The sequence below is a fragment of the Thamnophis sirtalis genome, unplaced genomic scaffold (assembly GCF_051295495.1).
Source record: "Thamnophis sirtalis isolate CommonGarterSnake01/CBP01778 unplaced genomic scaffold, rThaSir2_p1.2 scaffold_12, whole genome shotgun sequence".
NCBI classification, from domain to species: Eukaryota; Metazoa; Chordata; class Lepidosauria; order Squamata; family Natricidae; genus Thamnophis; species Thamnophis sirtalis.
In genome coordinates, this window is record NW_028261392.1 from 34,710,696 (window position 1) to 34,723,143 (window position 12,448).

Sequence of the window (12,448 nt, forward strand, 5' to 3'; positions counted from 1 at the left end):
ACGGCCTCTCTGAAGTAGTGGATCCAGGAGAGCTCCTTGGTTTACTGAGGAACTCCGGGAGATGAAGCGCCAAAAGAGATGCCTAGAGCGCCGCTGGAGGGCCAGTAACTCCGAGTCAGACTGAGCACTGATGAGAACCTTTATCAGGACCCATCTGATAAAGGTATCGTGGCAATACAGGCGGCGAAATCTGCGCATTTTGCCGCCATTATTGCATCCACTGAATCGCGCCCAGCCGCCTTGTTTAGAATAGCCCGCTCTCTCTTGAAGGAGAGGGATGCGGACGACCCTTTACAAGGTAGGGCTGAGGAATTTGTTCAGTTTCTAACAGATAAAGTCGCTCGGATTCGGACAGATCTGGACTCCTATTGCATGGTACCAGCCGAGGTACCGGGGGAAGGTCTTGAGCGAATTTTATGGAGCGAGTTTCAACTTGTCGCTCCTGAGGAAGTGGACAAGGCCATGGGAGCAGTGAGTGCCTCCACCTGCATACTGGACCCATGTCCCTCCTGGCTGGTTTCAACCAGCAGGGAGGTGACACGTGGCTGGCTCCAGACGATAGTTAACTCCTCTCTCCGGGAGGGGTCCTTCCCGCACCTCCTAAAGGATGCGGTGGTAAGACCCCTCCTGAAGAAACCTCTGCATCCAGCCATTTTGAGTAACTATCGTCCAGTCTCCAACCTCCCCTTTGTTGGGAAGTTGTTGAGAAAGTAGTGGCCTTTCAACTCTGACGGTCCTTGGATGAAACCGATTATATGGATCCCTTTCAGTCCGGTTTCAGGCCTGGTTACAGCATGGAAACTGCTTTGGTCGCACTGATCGATGATCTCTGGCGAGCCAGGGATAGGGGTCATTCCTCTATCCTTGTGCTTCTTGACCTCTCAGCGGCCTTCGATACCATCAACCATGGTATCCTTCTGCGACGGTTGCGGGAGGTGGGAGTGGGAGGCACCGTTCTTCGCTGGTTCTCCTACCTCTCGGACAGGTTGCAGTCGGTGTTGGTCAGAGGGCAGAGATCGACCCCTAGGCACCTCAATTATGGGGTGCCGCAGGGTTCGGTCCTGTCCCCCCTCCTATTTAACAACTACATGAAGCCGCTGGGTGAGATCATACGCCGGCACGGGATTAAATATCATCAATATGCAGACGATACACAGTTGTATCTGTCCGCCCCATGCCAACTCAGTGAAGTGGTAGAAGTGATGTGCCAGTGCCTGGAGGCTGTCAGGGTCTGGATGGGAACGAACAAGCTGGCACTCAACCCCGACAAGACCGAGTGGCTATTGATGTTCCCTCCCAAAGATGGTCCAGCTATTCCATCTCTCAGCCTGGGGGGTGAAATTATACGCCCCTCAGAGAGGGCTCACAATTTGGGAGTCCTCCTGGATCCGCAGCTGACTTTAGAACATCATCTGTCGTCTGTGACCAGGGGGACCTTTGCCCAGGTTCTCCTGGTGCACCAATTGCGGCCCTACCTGGACCGGGAGGCCCTTTGGAGAATCACTCACGCCCTCGTCATCTCAAGACTGGACTACTGTAACGCGCTCTACATGGGGCTGCCCTTGAAGAGTGTTCAAAGACTTCAGCTTGTCCAGAAAGCAGCCGCGCGAGCGATCGTGGGTGCACCTCGGTACACCCACGTTACACCTATCCTCCATGAGCTGCACTGGCTGCCCATTGGTCTCTGGACATGCTTCAAGGTGCTAGTCGTTACTTTTAAAGCCCTACATGGTATCGGACCTGGGTACTTGAAAGAACGCCTCCTGCCAGTCACCTCCCAAAGACCTATCAGATCCCACAGACTAGGCCTCCTCTGAATTCCATCTGCCAGCCAATGTCGCCTGGCGGCTCCTCGGGGAGGGCCTTCTCTGTGGCTGCTCCGGCCCTCTGGAACGATCTCCCCGTTGAGATCTGGACCCTTACTACCCTTCCGGCCTTCTGCAAAGCAACTAAGACCTGGCTGTTCCGGCAGGCCTGGGGCTGTTGAACTATCCAGCCCCATTCCATCCGCCAGTCAGTGTCGACTGGCAACTACGCGGAGGAGAGCCTTTTCAGTAGTAGCTCCGACCCTTTGGAACGATCTCCCCGTGGAGATTCGTACCCTCACCACCGTCCAGACCTTCCGCACAGCCCTTAAGACCTGGCTATCCCGTCAGGCCTGGGGATAAAGATTGTAATCCGTCCCCACCCGAATGATGAATGAATGTTGTGTTCTATTTTACTTATGTATTGTATGTCTTACTGTCTTGTATTCCCCTCCCCATAAATTGTAAGCCGCCCTGAGTCCCCTCAGGGAAAAGGGAGGCCTATAAATAATAAACCATAACCATAACCATTCGAGGTTACGACTGTTGTTGAATTTTAAATTGTTGTTTTTTATTTTATTTTTGTATCCCCTCCCCTTTTTATTGTTAGCCGCCCTGAGTCTCTTGGGAATAGGGCGGCATACAAACCAAATAAAATCTACAAATCTAAATGCTTGGTTTTTTTAAATTTCTTTTCAGAGTAATCTGTTTTCTGATGAGGAAGAGGAAGAACTTAACCTTTAGCCAAACAATTCTAACCTAGGTTTGCATGCCCATCTGATCTGAAGCATCAGATGGGCATGCAAGAAGATCTTGTATGTATCTCCAGACTGCATTAAAGAGAAACTATGTAATTATTTTGTATTCAATAGCATTTTTGTACAATCTAAATTAATGCCTTCAAAGAAGAATGCAAATTTCCTCTTAAGCAATCTCATTACTTTAATGTGATAGCTTTTGCCATTGAATTAACTTAAAACGGAACAAGCATGATAAATTGGATTGTAACTCAGCGAATATCCACTTTTATCTTCTAAATTTCATATTATTCGGGTTAACCAACTGTAAACTTGATTTTTAGTTCTAAGTAATTTGTTGAATTGGTCATATGCAAATCTTTATAATAATTAATTTGGAAATGAAGTGAAGCTGAAAAGATTATCTTTGAGCACCCACACACATTTTTCCAACAAAATGTATAGGTGCAAATTTATTGTATGTGACTTCACATGATACAGAACAATCTCTGTTAATATTCATAGTTTTCATAGTAGAAAGTAAAGGAGCAAATCAGCCAAACATGGATATATCTTCTGCAGAAATCTGAAAAGAATTACATTTTAAATTATGTTCAGTCTTTAGAGAACTATAAGAACTTAAAATATGATGTAAACAAACTTTCCTATCCAAATGCACCATTATTTACTATGTGAATCTCTGATGAAATATTAATTTGTATACTAAGATTGTGCTCTGCATATGAGGGAGCGATCAGCCTGGGAGTCATAAAGCTAAGCTGAAATCAAACCGTATTATTTCTTAATGTTATTTCTGATTGAGACCAGTGGTTCAGTCCTTTAATTTTATGACAGTTCTAGTACACACATTACTACAAAAATAAGGATTAATATATAACACGCATAAATACTTTATGTGAAGTAATTTATAGCTCAAGCAAGTAATCTTTAATAAAGGATCAATTGAGAACCCCTAAATTATAACCACCTTGGGCCAGATTCAGCCTATGTTGTTTTTGAAAATGGTCCATATTTCCAATAATTACCGTATTTTTCAGACCCTTTTCCCTCAAAAAAGAGGCTGAAAATCTGGGTGCATCTTATACACTGAATACAGCATTTTTTGCCACCCGAAACCACGTCCCCTTAACCAAAACGGCCATGCAGACCCTCTAGGAAGCTTTTAGAGAGCTCCTGGGGTTGGGGAAGGCAGAAATGAGTGGAAAAACGGCCGTTTTTTGCTCACTTTTACCCCGCCAGCCCCCAGGAGCACTCTATAAGCTTTCTAAAGGCTATCCGTGCCTTTTTTTAAATGAAAAACGGGTCAATTTTTGCAAGAAATGGGCCATTTTTTGCTTGTTTTTGCTTCCCTCCCAGGAGCACTCTGCAAGCCCCCTAAAGGCTATTTATGCCTTTTGGGGGGGAATGGGCCCATTTTCGCAAAAAAACTGACCATTTTTGGGAGGTCTGCAGAGTGCAAACACATTTTTTTTAATTTGCTTCTTGAAAATCTTGGTGCGTCTTATACTCCAGTGTGTCTTATACTCCAAAATACGGTAGTTTTAGGAAGAAAAATAATAATAATAATTAACATCAATAAATTAAATAGGACTTCCTTCAAATGAAACTCAACTCCTGATGACTTAATAACATCTCCATGCAGCATTCGTAGCTACAATATAGCATAGGAGATTTTAGAAACCTTGCTTTCTACAGACTAAAGCTACTCAGTAGTAGTAAGTACACATTGCAAAACATCAACTCACATAAATGATTATGGATATAGAATTATCTGTTGAGGAGTGAATGAATGAATGTTGTGAAGTATTACAAAGGCAGCATGTTAGAGAAGCATAGCAGTGCCTACAGCTCTTCCTGATGAATAAGACATAAGCAACATGAATAATACCTTTATAGGTAGGAATATGTATGATCATATAGATCCTACAGATGATGCTGTTAAAAATGATTCATGCAGGACAAATACAATGTCCCATGAAAATGCTACAAGGAGTAAATAAATACGTAACAATTTGTTCCAAGCTGCATCTTATGATAACATTTCCAAGGACAGAAAGTGTGTTATTATATGAATAAAGAAATACTATTCTTATAAATAAATAAAAATCACCTTCTAGTAGCCTATTTGTCATCTGTATCAACAGTTCTTCCATTTCTAGGCTGAAAATGAATAATAAAATGGTGCTTGATAGTATTCTTTATTAGATACCAGGGGAAAGAAAACCTTTGTACTTAATTTGCAATAAAATTAGGCACTAGGTAATTCACAATATCAATAACACTTAGACTTATATACCACTTCACAGTGCTTACAGCTCTCTCTAAGCAGTTTACAGAGTCAGCATATTGTCCCCAACAATTTGGGTCCTCATTTTACCAATGTCAGGATGATGGAAGGCTGAGTCAACCTTGATCCAGTGAGAATTAAACTGCCAAATTAGTAAGAAAGATGGCCCTATGTTTCAATTAATCCCTCCTTCACCATCCTATTGCATACTCCCTCCCTGTCTCAACATCATTTATTCCACTTAAATAATGGGAGTGCCATATTACGACTCAACTAGTACAATGTAATAGCTTATTTTGGCTTCTTCCTCAGTCAATTTCAAAGGAGAGACTACTAAACCTAATTATATTTTGCTATTATGCACAGAAATATTTTAATTAGATTTCTTGACTAGGCTATTTTATTCCTCATCAAGCTTTTAATTAGTATAATATATTAGCTTTTTAATTTTGGGGAACAGAAATTCATTTATGTAGGGTTTATATAATTTGTTATAACCTATAAATATGGTTTCCATTTTTATTTTATAACAAAATGGCTGTAAATTAAAATGAAGTTTCTTCTTACAAGGAAACAGAAAAATTAATACCCTGAAAAGAAAAAAGGATCGTCCTAAATCATCCAAACCATCCTGTAAAATAAATAAGAGAGATTTAATAAAATACTTTAAAACTCAATATAAGTGAAACAGTTCTACTGTGTGTGACAGAAACATGATGTCATGTGCTCTCTCTCTCCCTCTCTCTCCCTCTCTCTGACATTAAAAATAACAAATACTTCAGAGGAAAGTGGTAACAAACATTTTGGAGCTGCAAGTCTTCATCCAATAGCCCAAGGCCATAATATATGCACACACAACAATGGGCTGTGAGATATAATCGATGGTATAAGATTCAGAGGTCTCACCTACAATACAAAACATGGTTCCTGGCATCTGTATCTTTAATTTGCTGATTGTGATCAATCAGTCCAAATCCCCATCAAAAGGTTGGGAATTGGCAATAATGTTTATATATAACAATAAGATCTGCATTTTAACATTACCTTTTTCATGAATTCTGTTGCAGCAATCTGCCATCCCTGCAGGAGAGAACACAGGTGAATTTCATTAGCTAAATGTCTTCAATTTGTATCCTGTTAATAGTTGTTCCATTGTACTATATTAAACAGAGCATTCAAAAAACCAAAGAAACAGAGTGAGGATAATAAACATCTTTAATTTATTGGAAATAATTTTTTGACCATGTTACAAACATGCTTTGGCCACTTAAACCAAAATAGCAGACACATGCTCCTGAACATAATAGAAATCTCAATAGCAGTCATATCTTATATTTTTTTATTTGTGCTAGGAACTTTGCTCCCTCCACTCTTTTATTATTTACTGAATTTTAACCCAGTCACAAGTTATAATTAATCATTTTTATTTATTGAACTTGTTGCCAGTTGATGATTATTATAACTCAGTTTAGACAAGTGCTCTATCATATCATGATAATACAGGGTATTATGCTCCTGTACCAACAAAGACAATAGAATATGGACAATATATGGATTTGAAGCCTTAAACATGAAGAGTATCAAGGGTTAGCCACTATTCATAACAGGCATAACATTTATTATTGTGACTGAGTTTAAATAAACAGCAAAGTGAGAAAGACTGGGAAGATAGAAAGGATGGAATATACGTAGAAAGAAAGAAAAATGTTGAAGAAAAGAAGGGAAGGGGAATAGTATTTTTCTTTAGTAATTGCTCATAAGCTGATCACTTGACACAATGACTTTAAAAAGGTTAAAATGTAAATTAAAAGACGCAAAATAATATGGAACATCTGAATGCATACTGGATTAAGGAACCTTTTCTTTCTTCTGTCCGAGAGCTTTGGAGCGAGGCTCATTAAAGGATGTAGAGGGAATGACTATAACAAAAAGATATTGTGAATGCTACTTTAGATATTAGAATATTAGAATAAGTAGTATCTAAAATCTAGATACCAGCTAACCGGTTTGATGCATGAATATTTCTAATGTAACCATCCACAAATTGGAGCCTTTTAGAGGTCTGGAACAGACATACTGACTGGGGACAAGAGTTGCATGCAGATAAATCTGAGTCCACCTGAGGATGAAGCTGCATATCAAGTCTGGACGTCTTGTTTGTGCTATTTTTCTATCTATATCACCCATCTTTGCTCTCTGCCTTTAGCTGAACCCAGTGGTGATATTCAGCAGATTCTGAACAGTTCTTGAGAACTGGTAGCGGACATTTTGAGTAGTTTGGAGTAGTTTGGCGTAGTAGTAGTAGTTCGGAGAACTGGTAAATACGACCTCTGACTGCCCCCCCCCCCATCGATTCTCTGCCTCTCAGAGTCCCAGCTGATCGGGAGGGAATGGGGATTTTGCAGTAACCTTCCCCTGGAGTGAGGTGGGAATGAAGATTTTACAGGATACTTCCCCTGCCATGCCCACCAAGCCATGCCACGCCCACAGCACCGGTAGTAAAAAAAATTGAATCCTGAAATTAGAATATAAATTACATCAAGCATCTGCAGCATACCAAGAGTTCATTAAAATAATGAAAAATGCATTATTTGCCCCTCTTTGAAAATATCCATGGAAGATCCTTTCATTTTACTTTACTGACATGCTGCTTAAAGAAATTATAAACACACTGAAGAGAGATGTGTTATTTTACATATTTTTGTCTACTTTTTGTATGTTAAAAATGTATAACAAATGAACATGTTAAAGTACTAACCCCAGTTTTAAGTGGATATGTTGGGTCTTGAGCTCTAGAGTAGTGAAATAAAAACTGCATAAAAAGATCTATTTTAGTATAGAGTTTCAATTAAAATATTGTGCATATCAATTCTATTTTAAAAAATTAATACTCACTCTTTTATACAATTCCTGATTATTTTCCTAAGAAAGACAATGATGATCATATTAGATTAATAATAACTATTACCAACACATTATGGTACCGTTTGCAAGAGGAACAATCACCTTACCTCATCTATCTGCAGGCTGTCAAACATGGAGTTACAAAAATCCAAAAATGCATTGGAAATCTGGAGGGAAAATGTATTTCAAAAATAATTCTACTGTTGATGATATTATTTGACCTCAATTTTCCCTGAAATATTCCCATCCATCCATGAGAGTTAGAAATTTTGAGAATAATTGTCCACTGATCAAAGGGAGAGTTCTTCAGGATCACTATGATATATTATTATAGATGTAAGCTTTTTTTAAAAATAAATAAAAAGAACTTCTAAACTAATTTTAGTGTTAAATTAATATATTAATAAGAATAGTAACATACAAAACATTTATATTATTTTTTATAATTCCCACAGCTGCTTATTAGTAAATATTTGCCATTTTCTACACTTTATTGCATCATTTATTAACATATTATAAAAACGTTTTATGAAGCAACAGTTTAAAATGTGAAACATGTTAATTATTCATCTCTTACCCGTGGCATGATCACTATAAAAATAGACTGGAATGCTAAAACATATATTAGCAGAATATAAAGGTTTACAATAGATCATTTTATAGATGTATGATCTATAAAGTAGCCAAAGACAGTCAAAGAAGAGTTCAAAGTAAATCAACAGCTTTTAATAAATACTTTTAAATATAAAATTACTTTTTATACTCACATTCAGACACTAAGACTGAATGTTAGATTATTCCTTATGTTGTGTTATTTTCACACTGTTTTTTATGTGGGGTTGTGATTCCAACAATGTTAGTTGATTAGATGACCCATATCCAAATGGTACATAGGCTGGAAAGTGTAGTTAGTTAATATGAACTATATGTACATGGATAGGTTGTGAAATATAGCAATTTTACTGAAAATTGCTGAAGAAAAAACAAGTGCTTAAGTTTCAGTATTAGAGAAGGACAAATAATTTACATGAATTATTTGCTTGAAAGAGGTGTTTAGAAAAATAAAATTAATAATATGTGGGTGAATATGCACACATTTTGAATGTATTTACATTGATGATTACTCTATAGTTCTAAACTAATTAGACATTTTTACCTGAGGTTGTTCAAAGAGTTCTGTCCACTGACTGAAACATAGTGCCAGCCTCTAGAGCAAAAGTAGGAAAAAGAGAAACTTCTAATCTAGTAAAAACTTGTGCAAAACATTATATTATAAGTTCTAACATTAGTTGATATGCAGTCCATATTTGTATATTTTGCTCCTATAACCATTTATTAACATGCATTGGCACACAGCAACCACTACTGTATATGGCCTTTCTTCTTTAACTGCAGTAGATTTTGTATTTTCCAGGGATGTACTATTATTTATATTTTTCTGGAAGAAACATGGAAAATATGTTAAATGTTATGTACCTCGTTTTTAGAAACATTTGATTCATCCAGATAGCTGGCAAAAGTCTGAGGAAATCCTGTTAAAGTGAAATAATAGGTGAGCATTTGATGTAGTAAAGCATGACTGATTTCATCTGAATTAACATAAAGAAAATGCATACACTCTTGAAAAAACTTGTATATTATAGATCAAACAAAATCCTCTGATCAGAGAATCATATCACTTCTTTTCCTAGAACTTTAAATTTGAATTTAGCATTTAAAAAGTTCATTCTGTAATTAACTCCCACCCTCACTTATAAAAGAACAAAAACCTTTAAATTGAGATACAAAAATAAACCAATATTATGTAACTGAGAAGGAAGAAATGAATGCATACTTTAAAGACTTGTGATCTGCTTTTCATTAATTAATTTTGATGAATTGTTTCAACCCAAACTTTTATCTAAAAAATTATCCATAGACATGGATATGGCTGCCATGTTCTATTCAGGACCTTGGATAGCTCAGAGATTGGAAGTTCACTTGCACTGAATTTGTGCAAGAAAAGAAGGAAATGCAAAGCCTGTTAATCATTCTTAGTCCATTGATTGAAAAGCACTAAAAGTGTTAAATATGACTCAAGGAAAATCAGTATCTCATTTATTCAGCACAAGAGTTGTATCTTTTATGGTAAAGTTCTTAAAACAAGAATTCCATGTTAGGTCTTTGACTTCTAAAACTTATAGAAACAAGGAGTACACCACACACAGACAGGATATCTACAAGGTATTTTTAATTTGTACAGTAAATCACCCTAGAGTTTGGACAATACACAAACATCTTAAATAGATATGGAGTAAAAATGATTACCTGAAATGAATTGTCCTGTGCAAAAGCAGATTACAAAGACCAAAGGGAAAGGAGGAAATGACTGTTTCATTTTCATCCACCAAATCAAATCCAAGCTTTTCTGTACCACCAATTTAAGTTCATGAAGCAGCCAGGTTGCTACTAATCTTTCTATGCCTAGTCTAAACTCGAGGGGCATCTTTATTTCCAACACTGAAAAAAGAACCAATCAGGGCCTCACAGTATCCTCGTTTCTCATTAAGCTTCATGCTGTGTTTTTATTTAAGAAGCAAAGTTTCCCCCCATCAACTCTCAGCAAGTCTACCAATTAGTTAGATCTTTATATACAGAATGAAAGTCCTTTAAAAGGACAGAGAGGCGAGGGGGACTAGGACATAGCCAGGGTGGAAAGGGAAGTGCTTTTAAATTTTTCTGGTGAAATAGTGTGGCTCAAATAAGCAGTCTCAGCAGGACAATTGGATACAGACTTAATCATACTTCCAACAGACTCTGAAATCAGTTTCTATATTAGACTTAGACTTCTCTACCATTTCACAGTGCTTTACAGCCCTCTCTAAGCAGTTTACACAGTCAGCATCACAGGTGGGTTGCTCCCGGTTCGGCCAAACCAGTATTAGCGGCGGCAGGAGGCATGCGCAGAAGCGGTGCGCGAGGGAGATCACAAGTGAACCAGTAGTAAACTTGTTAGCAACCCACCACTAGTCAGCATATTGCCCCCAACAATCTGAGTCCTCATTTTACCAGCCTTGGAAGGATGGAAGGCTAAGTCAACTTTGAGCTGGTAAGAATCAAACTGCCAAACTACAGGCAGTTGGCAGTCAGCAGAAGTAGCCTGCAGTACTGCATTCTAACAACTGTGCCACAATGGCTCATATGTTAAGAAAGCAAAAAGGAAGCAATTATTATTATTTGTAATTCAACAGCAGGGGTGAAATCAACTTACCTTCGCTACCGGTTTGCAAATGTGAGGATGTGGACAGGAGGACAGAACTCAGAGGACAGAACACAGCACATATGAGAGACTTCTACCTTGCAGAAGAACCAATATTGAAAAGTAAACTCTCACAACTATATATATTGAATGGCGGCTCAGCACACCTGATTTATTGACCTCACTCCCTGGGAGCCAATACTGAGGTGTTTCCCCCTCCCCCAAACTGCAGTTCTAACATGTTTATCTTGCCATGCCATGCTTAAAATCTAGCTTCCACCTCACCTTGTGTTTTGTCTTGTTTTTTGGATTTGTTACTTGTTTAGTAGATTCCTTATCTCAACCTGAGTCAACCCTGTGATTACATTTATAGTTGCTGCCTTAAAATATTAGTAAAAAAGATTAATTTTTGTCTGAGCCTACATATTCACTGGATATTTTTGCCTGAGCCTACATATTACTGGGGTTTCTATCTTGCTGGCTGCCAGTCAACAATTCAGCACAGAAAAGCCTTATTGAAACCCAAAATCAATAGGAACTTGGGAGATAGTGATTAGATATATGGCTTAGAAACATCTGCAAATTTGATGAGTTCACCTTCTATTCCCTCATTTAAGTCATTTATGAAAATTTTGAGTACTGGGCCAACACCCCAGATGGCAGGTTCAAGATCCAGATGGATCTTGATAGACTTGAACACTATCTAACAAACAATATCTAGCAAAATGAAATTCAATGTAGAAAAAAGTAACGTCTTATACTTAGGCAAGAAAAACTAAAAGTATATAGATTGGGTGAAACCAGGCTTAATAACAGTAACTGTGATAGGTATCTTGGAGTCTAGTGGATAATCAATTAAATATGAGCTGGCAGTGTGCAATGGCAGTGAAAAAAGCCAATCTAATACTAAGTTGCATTAACAGAGGAATTCAATCAAGATCACATGAGGTATCAATGCCACTCTATAAAGCCTTAGAAAGATCACACATAGAATACTGCATCCAGATTTGGTCACACTATAAAAAAGATGTTGAGACATAGAAAGAGTGCAGAGAAGAGCAACAAAGATGATTAGGGGATTGGAGGCTAAAACATATGAAGAACGGTTGCAGGAACTGGGCATGGCTAGTCTAGTGAAGAGAAGGATCAGGGATGACATGATAACAGTGTTCCAGTATTTGAGGGACTGCCATAGAGAGGAGGAGTCAATCTATTTTCAATCAATCAATCATTCTTGAGGCGCATATAAGCGCCATTTATGAAGAAAGCTATTACTGGTCAGCCTTTGCTTCACTAACAAACGGAACTGCGGTTTAAGCGAGATTTGTCTCCCGCCTACCTCCGTCCACAAGGCGGAGCAGCATTTGAAGAAGCTTCTCTTCTTCTGAACTTCCACTGAACAGGGTGCCGGCTTTTCCTCCTTGCTTCGCCCGCCCTTTCGAGGCTGAGTCAGCGC

At 38.4% G+C, this 12,448-nt stretch overlaps 1 protein-coding gene across 1 annotated transcript; it reads right to left on the reverse strand.

Annotated features, from left to right (window-relative positions):
- Positions 1-2,985: 2,985 nt before the first annotated feature.
- On the reverse strand, positions 2,986-12,427 carry NMS (neuromedin S). The gene is made up of 10 exons (XM_087726207.1): positions 12,332-12,427; positions 9,231-9,286; positions 8,911-8,961; positions 7,862-7,921; positions 7,746-7,772; positions 7,609-7,662; positions 6,695-6,769; positions 5,895-5,930; positions 4,674-4,723; positions 2,986-3,128 (listed from the first exon to the last, which is right to left on the reverse strand). Exons 1-9 carry the CDS (start codon positions 12,354-12,356, stop codon positions 4,685-4,687), a joined length of 423 nt encoding a protein of 140 aa, XP_087582333.1. The 5' UTR covers positions 12,357-12,427; the 3' UTR covers positions 2,986-3,128; positions 4,674-4,684.
- Positions 12,428-12,448: the final 21 nt, after the last annotated feature.

Coding starts and splice junctions, on each gene's coding strand:
- NMS (XM_087726207.1), bottom strand. CDS start 12,356: ATGCTGCTCCGCCTTGTGGACGGAG. Junction 8,962..9,230: donor CAAATGTTTCTAAAAACGAG/GTACATAACATT, acceptor CTTTTGCTCTAG/AGGCTGGCACTATGTTTCAG. Junction 6,770..7,608: donor CATATCCACTTAAAACTGGG/GTTAGTACTTTA, acceptor TTTTTGTTATAG/TCATTCCCTCTACATCCTTT.